The sequence below is a fragment of the Rhipicephalus microplus genome, chromosome 4 (genome assembly GCF_043290135.1).
Source record: "Rhipicephalus microplus isolate Deutch F79 chromosome 4, USDA_Rmic, whole genome shotgun sequence".
Classification (NCBI taxonomy): Eukaryota; Metazoa; Arthropoda; class Arachnida; order Ixodida; family Ixodidae; genus Rhipicephalus; species Rhipicephalus microplus.
Window position 1 is genome coordinate 1,758,691 of NC_134703.1, and position 14,105 is coordinate 1,772,795.

The following is a 14,105-nucleotide window of genomic DNA, read 5'->3' on the forward strand; positions in this document are numbered from 1 at the left end:
CTGTCCACCGTGGAAAGAATGACCCGCAACACATGACCAACCTGTAATAAAACGCATATAAGTGGTTTTGTTCTTGCATGAGAATGAGACTTTCATGTGCTTTCAAGGCTTCGTTGTGGCTTTTTTATTCAATCCAAGGTCATGTTCTGCATAGATGTTGAACACGCTTAACATCTGTGTTCTGGTAAAGTACACAAACGCGTGAATGTTTGTAAACTCGAGAGACTAGTAGGCAAAGCGCTTAAAAAGACAGATCACTAATTTCAGTTGACTGTAGGTTTGTTACACCGCTCGCCCAATAGTTGAAAAAGTTTTATTTTATAAAGGTCTGCCCGTTATAAGTTTTCGTTTGTATCCATATGCGTAGGACATAACACAGTGTACCTGGTAGATCACATTCGGTCATGTCGGATCTGCCACGTCATTAGAGGCGTTAGGTGTGTTGCATTTTAATACATCAAATCGTTTGGTTTGAAAATCTGGAATCATGCTTTCAGTCAAGTACTGATATTTTCGTGTAAACTGCCATGAAGTGCAGGACTTCCTCTCTTCTCGGCGTGTCTAGGGATCTTTCTGAATGTACGCTGTCATACAGTGCATTCCCTGCATGCAATATATAAATTGGTAAACCGAAAGGTTAAAATAAAACACTGAACGCCTGAAATTTCATTTTTTTTTTGGCGTCATTTCTGAGAACCCTGAATGGCGCTGCTGAGATGCCAGATTTCCTAAGCATCGCTTTTCGCCGCACATCTATGCCTTGGATTAAGCTGAGCCTCCACTCTTTCTTCCGACAAATTTATACGAGCCGAAATAAGATGTTGGCTCGTTATTGTTTACTCCTGTTACAAGCGAAGTTTTGACGCTGTTGTGTGACACGCAAAGTTGCGAAGTGTGATTGAATTGCCCCTCTGAGCGTTGGTTTGTTTGCGAAACCGCAAAAACACTTCGTTTTACTGTTTTTTTTTTGCGAACACTTCGCATTTAATTCATTGAAGTGTTTGCCACCGCCTTTAATAAAACTAGGTGGCATTCAAAATTGACTTCGTAATCAATGGCTTGATGACTGCAGACATGGCTGATACCTAATGGCTGGCACAGTCGTGAAAACCTATTTCACACGTGATACGTGGATACACTGGTGTTGTGAGTGTATTTCAGAGCTGCCACATTTTCACCATCAAGTTGGGGCAATTTTCGTTTAGCTTCTTGAAACATACGTTCCATTGCAGGGCCTCCTTGTTGGGGGAAACAAAATGCGTTGGAGGGCTGGTTGGTGTGAATGCAAGCCAACTAGTTGGCTGGTTCGTGTGGATTGTTGGAGGCACTTCGTGAGCTTTAGCCTGGATACTGTTCCCAACTGTTTTTTTCGCCATAACTGTGTTTAAAAAAACTAGATATGTGTCACAAAGGAGCGGCGTGTCGATACACCGAGTTGTTTGTGTCCGAGCTTGTGCTAATCTCAGACGAAATGCGCATGTATATAGAAAGCACGCTGTTTCACGTTTTACTGAGCGATTTCGTCGAGCCTGCATGACAAGATCGAACTGTTATCTCGCAATGGGTGGTCGTAAGTGCCGCAGTGAAGCCTGTAATACAGTACCCCTGATATGATGAGATTGTTGAAGGCTTTTCTCTGCAGTTCATTGCGAAGTACCATGTCCTCAATGTTAATATCACGGCTCCTCGTCATTTGAGTTTTGGCAGATGCGAATTGTTGTTTTTGCCCTACTGAGTGTTTTGTATTTGGCAGGCGAAGAATGTGTGGCTGTAGCATACGCAGGAACACTTTGATAATCTTTGTTCGGCTATAAATAAAGAACGTTAATGTATATTATCTGTTGCGTGTATCTTTTTGATATACGTGAACTTGATATCGTTGCGTCCAAATTTCGACGAGCATGTGACCTTAGGGTTCACGATTGTTGGGGTTGTTAAATCTGTCTTAAAAAAAAAAAACAGATGCCCTCGGACATTTTACCAAAAGATATTCGCAAAAAAAGGTGTTTTGAAATGTTTTGTGGCTGTGCAGACACCGATGGTGGCGTAGAATAACATGCTTCCGTGAATTTTGCTCACTCCCCACCAATCGTGTCCCGAGGGCTTTCTTATCTGTCAGCGCGCGCTTTAAACGAATAATAAGCACTGTCATGCATTAATACACGGTGAAAATCACTCAAGCTCACCTCTCCGTAATCTTCGTTTTCGGCACCAGTTTGCCTGAGCACAGACTTAACTGTTACTTTACTCTGTACAAGAGCAACTGAAAAAATAAGTTAGACAAAGAAGGACAACTGGCTGCAAAAGAAGAAGAAACAGGCAGCAGCCCCGGTAAGAATTTGGGAAGAAATATTGAGGTGGCACTGCATTATTTTCTTGTGAGGAGGAGGAGGGTGCACAACATCAAAAGCCAAAAACTATACTCATCCCGAACTTTGCCGGTTCTGAACGGGGCAACAAAGCAATTTGTAAGACGCAACATGTTCACCAGATCAACTATATATACCGCAGCGAGTTTCGTTCATAATCGCGCTTGCTGTGTGGGAAATTTAGTTGCGAATGGATCGTGTGACATTTGGGAGTCATCAGCGTGAGCGTACAATTATTTATTTCGCAGGTTTTCTTTACCAGCTAAGATGTTCTAGCTGAACGTGATGTCTCTTTAGTAACCCAAAACTATCATCATCATCGTCTGTTGTAGTACACATATATAACACAGTTTTAACTACAAGTATCTTGCCAACGAAAATGAAGACTGCCAAATTTATACCAATACAAAAAAAAATGCTGACAGGCTGAACATCCAAAACTACCGCCGCACAATTTTGGCTCATTTTTCTAAAGGTCACGAAAAAAAATCATTTTAGCTCAAATGTCGCCTTTTTGTGAAAAGCACCACATTATCACGAAAACTCAGTACGGATTCCCTCCCCCCCCCCCCCCCAAAAAAAAAAAACAAGTTCATGCAATTAGCATTTTTAGATCATAAAGATCATATACCGACCAATATTAAAAAGAAAATGTTAACAATAGGTAAATTTGTCGATTACACTAAAGCGTTTGATCATATCAACCATAATATATTATACCAAATCTCTAGACCTATGGCGTCAGGGGCATCCCATTACAGTTCATTAGGTTATATTTACTTCAGAGAAGGCATTATGTACAAATTATACATTTTAAATCATCAACTAGGAATATAAAAACGGATATTCCTCAAGGTAGTATCCTAAGTCTTCGCTCTTTAATTTATGCATAGAGGACATTGTCTTAATGTAAAATAATGGTGAGTATATCGTATATGCACGCGACATGAGTGCGTTCATTAGAACTCCATGTTACACCACACTAATGAAGAACGCCAATGAGTTTCTCCGGAACATGTCAAAATATTCAACCAAAAACTACATGAAAATAGATTGCGATGAAACGAAAGCGTTAATTTTTCACGCCAATGAAACAATCATTCCAACTAATCTCAACTTAATGTTGAACAACGGAAACATAGAAATAGTTAATGAAATGAAAGTACTGAGAACATATTTATGCACCACATTACACTGGGACCAACACGTGCACTTTGTTATGACAAAGCTTAGCCGTATCACAGGAATGCTTAAGGGCAATAGATATAGTCTACAAACATCTATAAAACTACTAATCTATTACTCGCTATTTGTAACACCCATCAATTACGCGCTCCTCGTGTGAGGAACTACAACTGAATCCAACCCTACTAAAATACAGTTATTACAACAAAAAACAATACGTATAATAGCAAACGTAACATACTAACGTCCCCACTATCTTTTCTTCCTACAATCGTATCCTACTTCGTGTTTGTCACTAGTATATAAATTGAGAAAATAGCGGATTTAACGAAATAGCCTGTCTGCATAAAAACACAGCTACCTATACCACCCGTTACAGTGATGTGTGGTCTATACCCCAATCCTGAACAAATTATGGTAATTAAGTGTTAAACAGAAAATTACTCAGATTGCTAAATTCGCTCAAAAATGCTGGTTTCATTACATCAAACATAATGCGGTCTCAACTAGTTTCACTTATGCAGTCATTATTCTAGTTTTTTGTTTTTTTTTCTTCTTTTGCTTGAAGTTACCACTGCCTTTGTGAAGAGTGTGCTTAAGCCTCAATCAGTCTGCTTTGTCCGAAAGAAATGGCTTCCTCACGTGCGCCTATACTTATGTACTGGACAATATATTGTATTTTTTCTTGCTTATGTTTTTGTATTGTGCCATTGTTACTCATTGTCGGTGTAATCCTGAACGTTAACCCAAGCACAATAGTTGACCAACCTCCGCAACCTGCTGCCACGGTAGAGAGTGGGGGTCAGAACTTTTCAAGCTGCCTGGAGTAGTTTTTTTCTTAGCCTCTACTATTGTGGAACAATTTATACAAGCAAGGTAAACAAAAGAAACAAAAAAACACATTTGAGAAATCATTGATATATACCGAGATGTACAACTCGGCGTTGACGCCGAAAAAACGTTCTGGTTTGTAGCAATGTTTTTTTTTCTTTTTCTTTGCCAAGCTAATGTTTTCTGCAGCAGAGCAGGTTTCTTTCAGGTATTCTTCTAATCTACGTTGTACTCAGTGACGAGACAGTTAAAAGTTTTCTCGTGTGTAGATCGCAACTACAGCAGACACAACACTACGTAAACAAACAATCTCAAACTCACGCCACTCACTGGGCTGCACACATACTTCACGCTCCTAGGAACTGCACTGTTCCGTATTCTTGCATTTGAGGGTATTTCATTTGAAACGTGTACGATTATACGTGAAAGCGGTGAGTAAAGCATGGTCACATCAATGGCCGCGAACAACTTCGTGTGTTTCGTTGATTGTGCATGTGGCGAGAACCTTTCATGAATGAATGAATTACTGTTTAGACGCATGATTATTACTTGTAAACGTACCACGTCTTAGTCTCACCATATTTCTTTTTTTTTTCTTTCCGTTCAACTTTTCTTTCACAGTGCGATGAAAAGCGTGCGCAAGGCAAACGCATTTCGCATGAATGCATGACCGTCACCATTAGTTTGTTTGGTTATTTGTTTGATTGTTTTTGCTTGTTGAACGATTCTTTCCTGATAGACAACTTTCACTGTCCTGTCTCACGGTGTGTCTGTTAGACTACTTATGACCTGTTCTTTCTCGCCATCTTTCAGGTCGGCATAAGTTTTCACCAGATGGAGAAAGGTAAGCTGTATATTCTAATTCTTATCGATTATTTTTGCTTTTAGAATAGCACGTATGTTGATTCTGATGTCCACATAAAAAATGAGCAGACTGCGCCAGCTATGGAATTTAGAGCAACAGTTCTATCTTGAGGTAGGAGACGTCACTTGTTCTTTTTGTTCTTTTTTGTTCTTACCAAGATAGAAAATTATGCTTTGGACACTGGAAAAGAATAGAATTATCGTTCTCGGCCGGCCAATAGGTAGCGGTGCATCTGTTTCGAGAGTGCGGTAAAAGTCGAGAATGCAATGCGAAATCTCAATTTACGTTATATAAATGAACGAGCAAAATGGAGAAAGTCAAATTACGAGCTAGGGGATATTACTTCAAAAGCAGTATGCTGGCGAACTTAGAAGGACGCCAGAGTTCAAGAGACTTATGAGAGGCAACTCTACCTCTCTGTGAGCAGATATGCTTGAGCAGGTTTTCACTTGTTTCGGGTCACGTCGTATCTGAATTTGCCCTGATATCATGGCGCAGATAGTCGTAACAAAGTACTTCGGAAGGAATATGTTCACAAAGTGTTTAAAAAAAGAAGAATAAGCGACTATTTGGAGGAGTTGAACGATCAACGCTGTGCGAGACACTTGCTTGGCTCTCGACAACAATAATTGTGAATTCCGTCCTCTGGCTCGGAATCGCCAGATGACGAGAGAGCTCGCAATCAGAGTGCGAGAGACAGCGAACCAACCGAATAAGTCGGCGATCTCAAAGCAGCGGGCCTATGGTGTTACCATGCAGCCAGCTCTGGAAACTGGCGGCTGAACGTTCTTGAGCCGCTTTTACTAATGACACTAATCAGTTCAGAGTGGACATCTCCGACATGTCTGGACGCAGCTATAGTCACTGTAACGCAGCGACAGCCTTCTGAGCTCAGCGCACAAATGTGGCGATCGACATCGTCCGAGCACTGTTTTTCAAGGCAAATCACGTGGCTGTGTGCGAGCTGCTGTGATGACGGCATTGACGTTGCCTCCGCTTTCGCTAGCGGTCTCTATTTTGACATGATGCATTTATAGCTTCGTAGATGCGAACTCGCCACACACACGCTCAGCAACGCCTCTAACAGCGCACGTGCACGATGCATTACGCACCCGGCGATGTCCCCTTGCGAAAGGCGTGCTCGCCCTGTTGGCGCTGTTCACCTGGTCCACCTGCCGGCGGCTACGTAATTTGCCGGAATGTGTCATGTGATCCGTCTTCCCGGTCAGATCGCGCCGCGCTCCCACATCGAAGTCGAAGCGGCCGAGAGCGCTACGAGTCGGCGGCTGACGCTCTGAAAAAACCAACTGAGGGTAGTTCGGGCACTCGTATTCTACCAATCGAAAGCGCCGCCACTTTTCACAGTGCTCTAGAGCACTCGTGAACGCCCGAACGAATACGCCATAAGTAAATGCATGATGATGCAAGTGAGAACATTGCACTCGAAGTGCGAGCTTCTCCTTCAGGAAAACTCTCCAAAGTAGCTAGAGTTTCGCAGTTTATCGTGTGTTCGCTTGCTTTCATTGTGTGTTCTACACAACGGTGTAATATGTTTTAACGGAAGTGTGTTGTCAATGAGTGATAAATTATTGACAAACTTTTCAATGTTCACATCTGTAGGTGACGGAATATTAGGAGTAGCACAAATTCACCAATCCTTTACATATAGACATGCTTCTGTTAAGGTATATTGAGAGTTGTCAAAGGTATGAAGCACCAGTTATGGTTTTTTTTATTAATCGACATAAAATGCTTCATATGATATAAACTAAACGCGTGAGAAACACCGCTTAGGTATGACCGAATTCCGAGTAGCTGTGCAGCTTTGCAACGTTGCCGGTATGACGCGTACGAGTGTTCAAAGTGGCTGTTTCTCTTTGTTGATGAACGTTTATCGTGTGGTCACCTTTGGCAGTTTCTTAGTATTCGAGCACGTCGGCTAGGTGCCTAAGTTTCTGAAATGCTGTGCTTGTCTTCGAGATCTTACTTCTATTTTCTAAACTATCGTATGAAATTCTCACAATTTATTCCAAAAAATGTTCAATCATACTATCTTATACGCTTCTGCAGGCATCGCAGTGGGCAAGTGAGTGGGCGAGCGAGAGAGTGAGCAACTTAGGAAGCGAGTAATTGAATGCGTGTGTGAGCGACTCAGGAAGTGGGGGAGTTAGAGATTTTGTGAGCTTGCGTGCATGCGTGTGTTAAGTGTATACGAGCTGGATTGCTTTAGGAATTGAGCTGCATACATAGCGGGATTTTTAAAGGAAGCCGTGACGTCAACAAATAAATGGTGATCTTCGATAGTCGGTTGTAGTAATTAATTACACGATTTTCCATCTGAGGCCGACATTTCATTTCCGAGTGCTGGGAAGTTTGAGCATATCCTGGAAATATGTTCCGTAGCATTTAGGTATGATAGGAATGTCTTTCCTTGAAAGTTCGCAAAACTTGCTGGTGTGCGAACTCTTGCGAGATAGAGCTGCGATTGCTTTGATGTGAAACTCGTAATTGCTTCCGCACACAACTTTCGCGAGAACCTGGAGTTCTTTAGCACAAACAGCAAAAAAAAAAACCTGTTTTGACAATCTTAAACTTTTGAGTTCTCCGAGTTTGAAGTTGAGTTGTGAGAAGGACAAAAAGAAAATGCACTTTGCAGACAAACTTTTTTTATAACTGACTGCACAGGATAACAAAGGAGACTAGTCACATAGGCGAAACAAAAATTTTCTTACTGCTATAGGAAAACTTAGGTTTGGGGCATAATATCGAATATATAAGAATTCGGGCGGTGTCGTCTGAGACTACAATTTGCAGCATGTTCTTTCCGATGTTTTTTATTAGTGCACTTCTTTTAGCACTTGGCCTATCCCGATCTTTTCTAATCAAACGAGTTGTGCTCAGTGGAAGAACGCACTGTTGCTCACAGCTTTCATTGCTTGAACCTTGTCAGAAGCGAGGAAAGAATTAAGTTCTGAGAAGATACGCTCTTTTCTTCCCTACTTTTTGTATTTTAATAGCGATTCTCCCAGTGGTGCTCTTAGTGCGCACCACTACCCTTTTTGAAAATTTATTTGCACTTCATGATTGTTTGAATGATATCGCAGTGACGTGGGCAGCACGAACTCTCAAGGTACTCCCCTGTCCAAGAAGCAGCCGGGAGGGGGAGGCAGTCACGTAGCCATCCCACCAGACGCCCTCTACACGCCAACATCGAAATCGAACGGCTCTTCGAAGGACTCAACGCAGTACGAAAATGGCAAGGTGTGTACAGTCTATGACTTTTGTATAATGTCTATAGGAAATATTATAATTAATTATTTATCAGAATCTTCATTACTTTTAACGCTTTATTTAACGCGGGTCTTTGGACCGATTGGTCGATGAATCCATGGCTAAATTCACGGTCACCGATCGGGAACGTCTCCTCACTACGCAGTGCTGGAGAGAACGCTCGAAATAGCTTTACTATTTGCTACTATTAGTTATTTAACAGAATAAATATTTAATAATTAAATATTTAAACTAGCTGGGATGGCCCTCATGGACACTGCAGAAGGGAGCCCGTTGAGTAAGTGCAGAAAAAAGGCCATTATCAACATATGTCAACGCCTTCCTTTTTTGTCGTACTTGTTGGGACACTGACGCGGCAATTGCCCTTAAGTGTAAACACTTTTACAAAAAAAGCCCTATTCTGCATCAACAATCTTTCTTTTCGTGCGTAAGCTGTCGCACTCTTCTTTCAACAGTATAATTCACTACAAAAGCTAAGCCTATGGAAAGAAGCACGAAACTAAAACCAGCGTTCTGGTTTTCTTTATCCTTACCAACGGCACAGAGCGGATCTCAAAATGGCCGACCTGAGCCCCCACCACGGGCGTCCGACGGGAGTATTGTGTATGCCAGCCTGGACCTTCCGGCTGCGCCCACCCAGAACGGCAACAGGCCAGCGCCGGAACGCACCGAGTACGCCGAGCTGCAGTTCCAGGCCAACGGAGCACAGCAGCCCACTTCAGAACACGCGTCCCTCTGAGCCGCCATTGGACGCAAAGTCCACCCAGTGCAGAGCGCATTCATAGACTGACCGACAGAGTGACGTGTGACTGCTTCATACAGGGTGCTATGTGGGATAGACCACAGCCTCGTATGTTCGTCATTACCTGCTCTGGCACACTACAATGCACAAGAAAGCTGGGTCCGCTGCGGCGGTATCTCATTTTCAGTCATTTTGATACCTGTTGTTGCAGTTTGCTGGTGCAGCGCCGCGACCATCATTTACTGTGCCTTCGGCCCTGTACGTGACCACGTGGGATAAAAAATAAGCCAGGTGACTCTATAACTACGTTATCTGAAATTGCCTGTTACTGGCAGACAACCGTTGGACAGTAAGATTAACAGAATGACTATCTAAGAATGGGGAATGCCGACTAAGAAGACAGAGAGTTAATTATCGTGAGCAAATAACTTGTAGCATGCAAAAATAGAGCAGAGCGTTTTTTTCTTTACTCGCGACAATATGTCGACTCGTTGAAAGCTAAAAGTTGATTCTGGTTTTTTTTTCTTTTTTGAATGATGGCGATAGCATTACGGTCATTGATGCTACTATCAGTACTGTGCACTTTCAAGAAATTGTTGCACTTTTCTTGCGAATAATTGCGCTTCTTACGTTGTCTGCAGCAAAAGCCTGTTTTTTTTTTGTTTTCGGTCGAAACAGTAATATATACGGTACTAAATAAGTGTAAAGCAAAATTTACTTAATACAATATTGTGTCATAAGGCTCATGCAAGCTAGCCTTTGGTTATCTAGAAGGATTAGCTTTTTTTTTTCTCCAGCAGGAATGTTTTCACTGGTTAGTTGGTCAGCCTAGGGCTTGGTCATCGGTCATCGCATTGTCCTATATATTTGTAGTGCACTGCTAGAAGGATCGACAATGTTACTTTGACTCTGATTGCACTTACCTGCCGAATGGGGCGTCATTTTCAGGCATAGCGTCCCACTTTACAAGTTGTTTTTGTAAAGTACATGATTGTCGTTCTTCCGATGAGGTTGATCCTGCCTTGCGTGTTGCTAGTTTTCCTTCAGAGGTCTCGAAGAAGAACAGCGGCGCTGTACAATTTGCGTCGGCTAGCGAGTCACCAGGAGATGGTGCACCGAGTTTAAGGACAAGCTTGCACTGCCTAGCTCACACCTGTGCAAAAGGAGACGACGACGCGTCCCCATTTGCGACGTGTTTTACGTTCGGAGCCATATGCTGTATGCTTACACAGTGTGTCTTGTGAAAATTGGTGTTTTTCTGTGTTTGAGTGTGTGTTTGCATGTGTGCGTGTGCGCTGCGTTTAAAGGCCTCAGTGCCACCTCACGCAAAGTGCCTATGTTTGTACCAAGAAAATGTATTGGTACAAAGGGTTAGCCTACAATATAAGTGTAAATAGCAGCGGCCCTTTGCTATACTTTTGATGCACAAATTTCGTGCCGTCCGTTGAGATAGTTGGATACATCGTACATGAAAGAAATGTATCTTTGAGAAGTTGAATTATAGTTGTCCTTAAAAGGGTGCCTTTGTAGGCGAGTACTTTGTGAATCATCTTGTTTTTTTCAAGAAAAGTATTACTGGTATGAAGTATAAAAATCAGTGTGTCGCTCCTCTGACAATTGCATGAAAGAAATAAGCTCACTGCTTTTTAATAAAAAAACGTAGTATGAAGTCCAGCCCTTCCATAGCGAACTTGCTTGCCGTGTGACAACGCGACCAGCCCAGTCAGGTTTCTCCATTGCTTGCATGGACAGTTCTGAACAATCCTAATTGATATGCAACTACACATCCCTATTAAACAACCCTCAAACTCCGCCTCCCTCCTTGCCTTGCCCTAGAAACTTTCCGTCGCCTATTACTTCACAGCCCATGGTGGTTTGAAAATACAAAAGATTGAGAAGTTTTTTGTAAATCGTTTCCAATGTCTTTCGAATCTGAAGAAAAAAAACAGCACTCGGCTCTGTAACGAGCTTGCCATGCATCATGTAGCATGGTAATAATAAATCACAAGCGTGCTTTCCTGAAAATAGTAAGCGTCCCACATTATATTTGAAGAGACCATAAAAGAATAAGGACTCAACCTTCCCTGTTCTCAACATATATACAAAGTTCATAGCACATACACTGTAGTGAACAAGATATGTCATTAAACGAGTAGACGATATGTTCTGCACACAGGGATTTACAGTTTAAAAAGAGCTTTTCTAACATTGTTACTTAGCACGTTGTCATTTGTTATGTCGTCTGCATGTATATGCATGTGCGTGTATTCATGAGATGAATGACTAATACATTATAGAATAAGCTATTGTAGTCATCGGGGCTCAAAATACCCAGTCCATTTCGTTTTGAAATTGTTGGAAGCATTCTTACTTTTTATAGTACTTGCAACAGAATAATGCATATTATGGTAATGCCAAATGCTCTACTGTGTCTTTACAAAGAAAGTCTTGAACATATTAGCACGCTTTCGTTCGGCTAAAGTGTTTTCATGCTGCTGGGAAAATGCTGCCCTTGTATTAGTTTGTCACTTATGCATAAATTTTGCAAAAAATATACCTTAACGGCTGATTCAGTTACTACTTCCTGATCTTGTTCATAATGTATTGATGCGGTTTTTTCAAATCAAAGCATTAACATTCTATTCACGTATTCATTCCATCAACAATACAGCACTTCCCTTTTCCATTTTTATTTCACTTGCTGATGTTGGTAGCTAAAGGTCCACGATAAGGATTTTTCAAAAACGCTTCAACTGTAGCGATTTCGTTATTCTGGAAAATATGGGTAAACAAACTTCTCTGGTGGGGTTTTCTCACATAGATTAGGACTGTCTATAGCATGGCTCAAGAACAATATCTCTACACATCTGGTTATTTTCGCCTTAAACAAGGTAACATTGAGGACACAATTTTTCTCATTGATAATGTCTTTAGAATAACGTTTTGGAAAATATGAGTCATATTGGTGCTTGAAAAAAGCGCAACATTTTTCACCAATCGTTATACGTTCAATGGCAATTATTTCAATAACTTTCCTTGATTGGCCTCATTTCTTTGAGTCTCGTAAATACTGCTGATAAACAAAGTGAATCAAAGCCAACACAGTCACCTCCGTTTAGCGGCATGACAAATCGTTACAACTGGCGGTAACGAAGTACAATAATTATCATTCCATTTTATGACGTGTTTCCATCTTTCTAACTTTGCAGCTTAGGTCTTGACTAGCAGTCAGTCAATTTTGCTAGTTTACACATAATCTTTCCAAGTTCAACACTCATGCTAAATCTTCACGCTGCTTAATGCAGGTGGTGCTACTTCAGTCATTTATAATCCTCATTGTTCGCATGAAAGTAACAATGCCATAGAGTTACTGCTATTTTTCCATTATGCTTTATTGCCGCATTGGTACTTCATATGTGTCATGTCATCAAACTTACCTGTCTTCATTTGCTGTCATCAGTGAGAAAAAGCAGACTCCGCACAATTAATCGGACATGCTGTTCTTTACTTGAAAAAAAAAAATCAGTGATGATATATCTCCTCGCTTTTTCTTTCACACCATGCGCAGAGTATTCCAGATGGCGTTTGTTTTGAAAGCAAATAACAATTGTGTGTTCAAGTGTGGTTTTGTATTTGCATATGCCTCGTTCTCTTATTTCTATTTCCTTAGAGAGCATCCCGTTTGCGGGTCAGTACTTCAATAAAGTTTGCACCTGTCCGTGTTTATAGGGGTTCTGCAGGGAGACTGCAAGAATTTATTTGTGTAGCTACAAGAATTGCTGTCTTCATGAAGCGTTCGAGATCTCTCGGCTGTAAGTTGTGCAAATAAAGTATATTTTTTTCGTGTATTTGGCGCACATTTTTTCTAATGCTGCCTTTCTGCAAAATTTTGTTCTCTTCATTACAACTATTAGCTTGATTGGGGTTTTTATATACCATTAAAATTGCAGTAAGCAATGTTACTTCAGTGAATTTACATTTTGCTGCTGATTGGCTAATGGTTTCTCTCAACTTTCTAATTCCTGCATTTCGAGTCTCCGTGCCAAGCAGTATTTGTGGGCAACTGAAATATCTGTGAATATTTTCTCAGCCAAGCAGTATTTGTGGGCAACTGAAATATCTGTGAATATTTTCTCAGTTTAGTCACTGCAAAATAGCGGAGCCGGCACTGCAAAATGGCAGGGCCGGCGTCAAAACCCAAGCATTCATAATCCATATCAATACCCATCATAAATGTATGTGTCGGCGTGCTTCACCGAGTTAGCACAGTGATTACGGTGTTTGGCTACTCACCCTAATGTTGTGCGTACGATACCGGCCATGGTAAACGCATTTGTATGGCGGCCAAATACTTGATGCCCTTTACTGGGCGATGTCAATAACAATAACAAAAATTGATGTGAAGAGTGAAAGCTTAATGTATTACGTCTAAAATGATAATATTATTAACAGCAGTGCTCTACTAACGGAGAAATAAGCGTAAATGACGTCATAGATATCGCTTACAATTATTTATTAGTAATCTAACTTGGTGCACTAAAGGAAGAAGTGCATCAAGAGACGTAATAAAGGGCTGCTTGTTCGATTCCGTTTGATTCACGGAAAAACGAACCGCCGGACGTTGCTATGGGGAAGAGTGCGAGTTGTTCATAAGTTCTATTTCCGCCTGGTTAAACTAAGCAGGTCGCGCCATCTAGTAGATCCTAGTTTAAGCAAGCACGTCCGCCATTTCGGGGGCCATGGCAGGAAATTGCTCAACGACCGTTGTTGTTGCTGTGTCTCCCAGTACTTTTGCTCTGGTGCTACTTGTGTCGGCGTCCAC

General features: G+C 41.4%; 1 protein-coding gene across 1 annotated transcript in view; it reads left to right on the forward strand.

Annotated features, from left to right (window-relative positions):
- Positions 1-13,131, forward strand: part of LOC142814067 (kin of IRRE-like protein 2) — a 176,908-nt gene extending 163,777 nt beyond the window's left edge. Inside the window, exons 12-14 of the mRNA XM_075892005.1 lie at positions 5,199-5,229; positions 8,355-8,511; positions 9,086-13,131. Coding sequence (XP_075748120.1) covers positions 5,199-5,229; positions 8,355-8,511; positions 9,086-9,280 — 383 coding nt within the window. The 3' untranslated portion in view covers positions 9,281-13,131. The remainder of the gene's footprint in view (positions 1-5,198; positions 5,230-8,354; positions 8,512-9,085) is intronic.
- Positions 13,132-14,105: the final 974 nt, after the last annotated feature.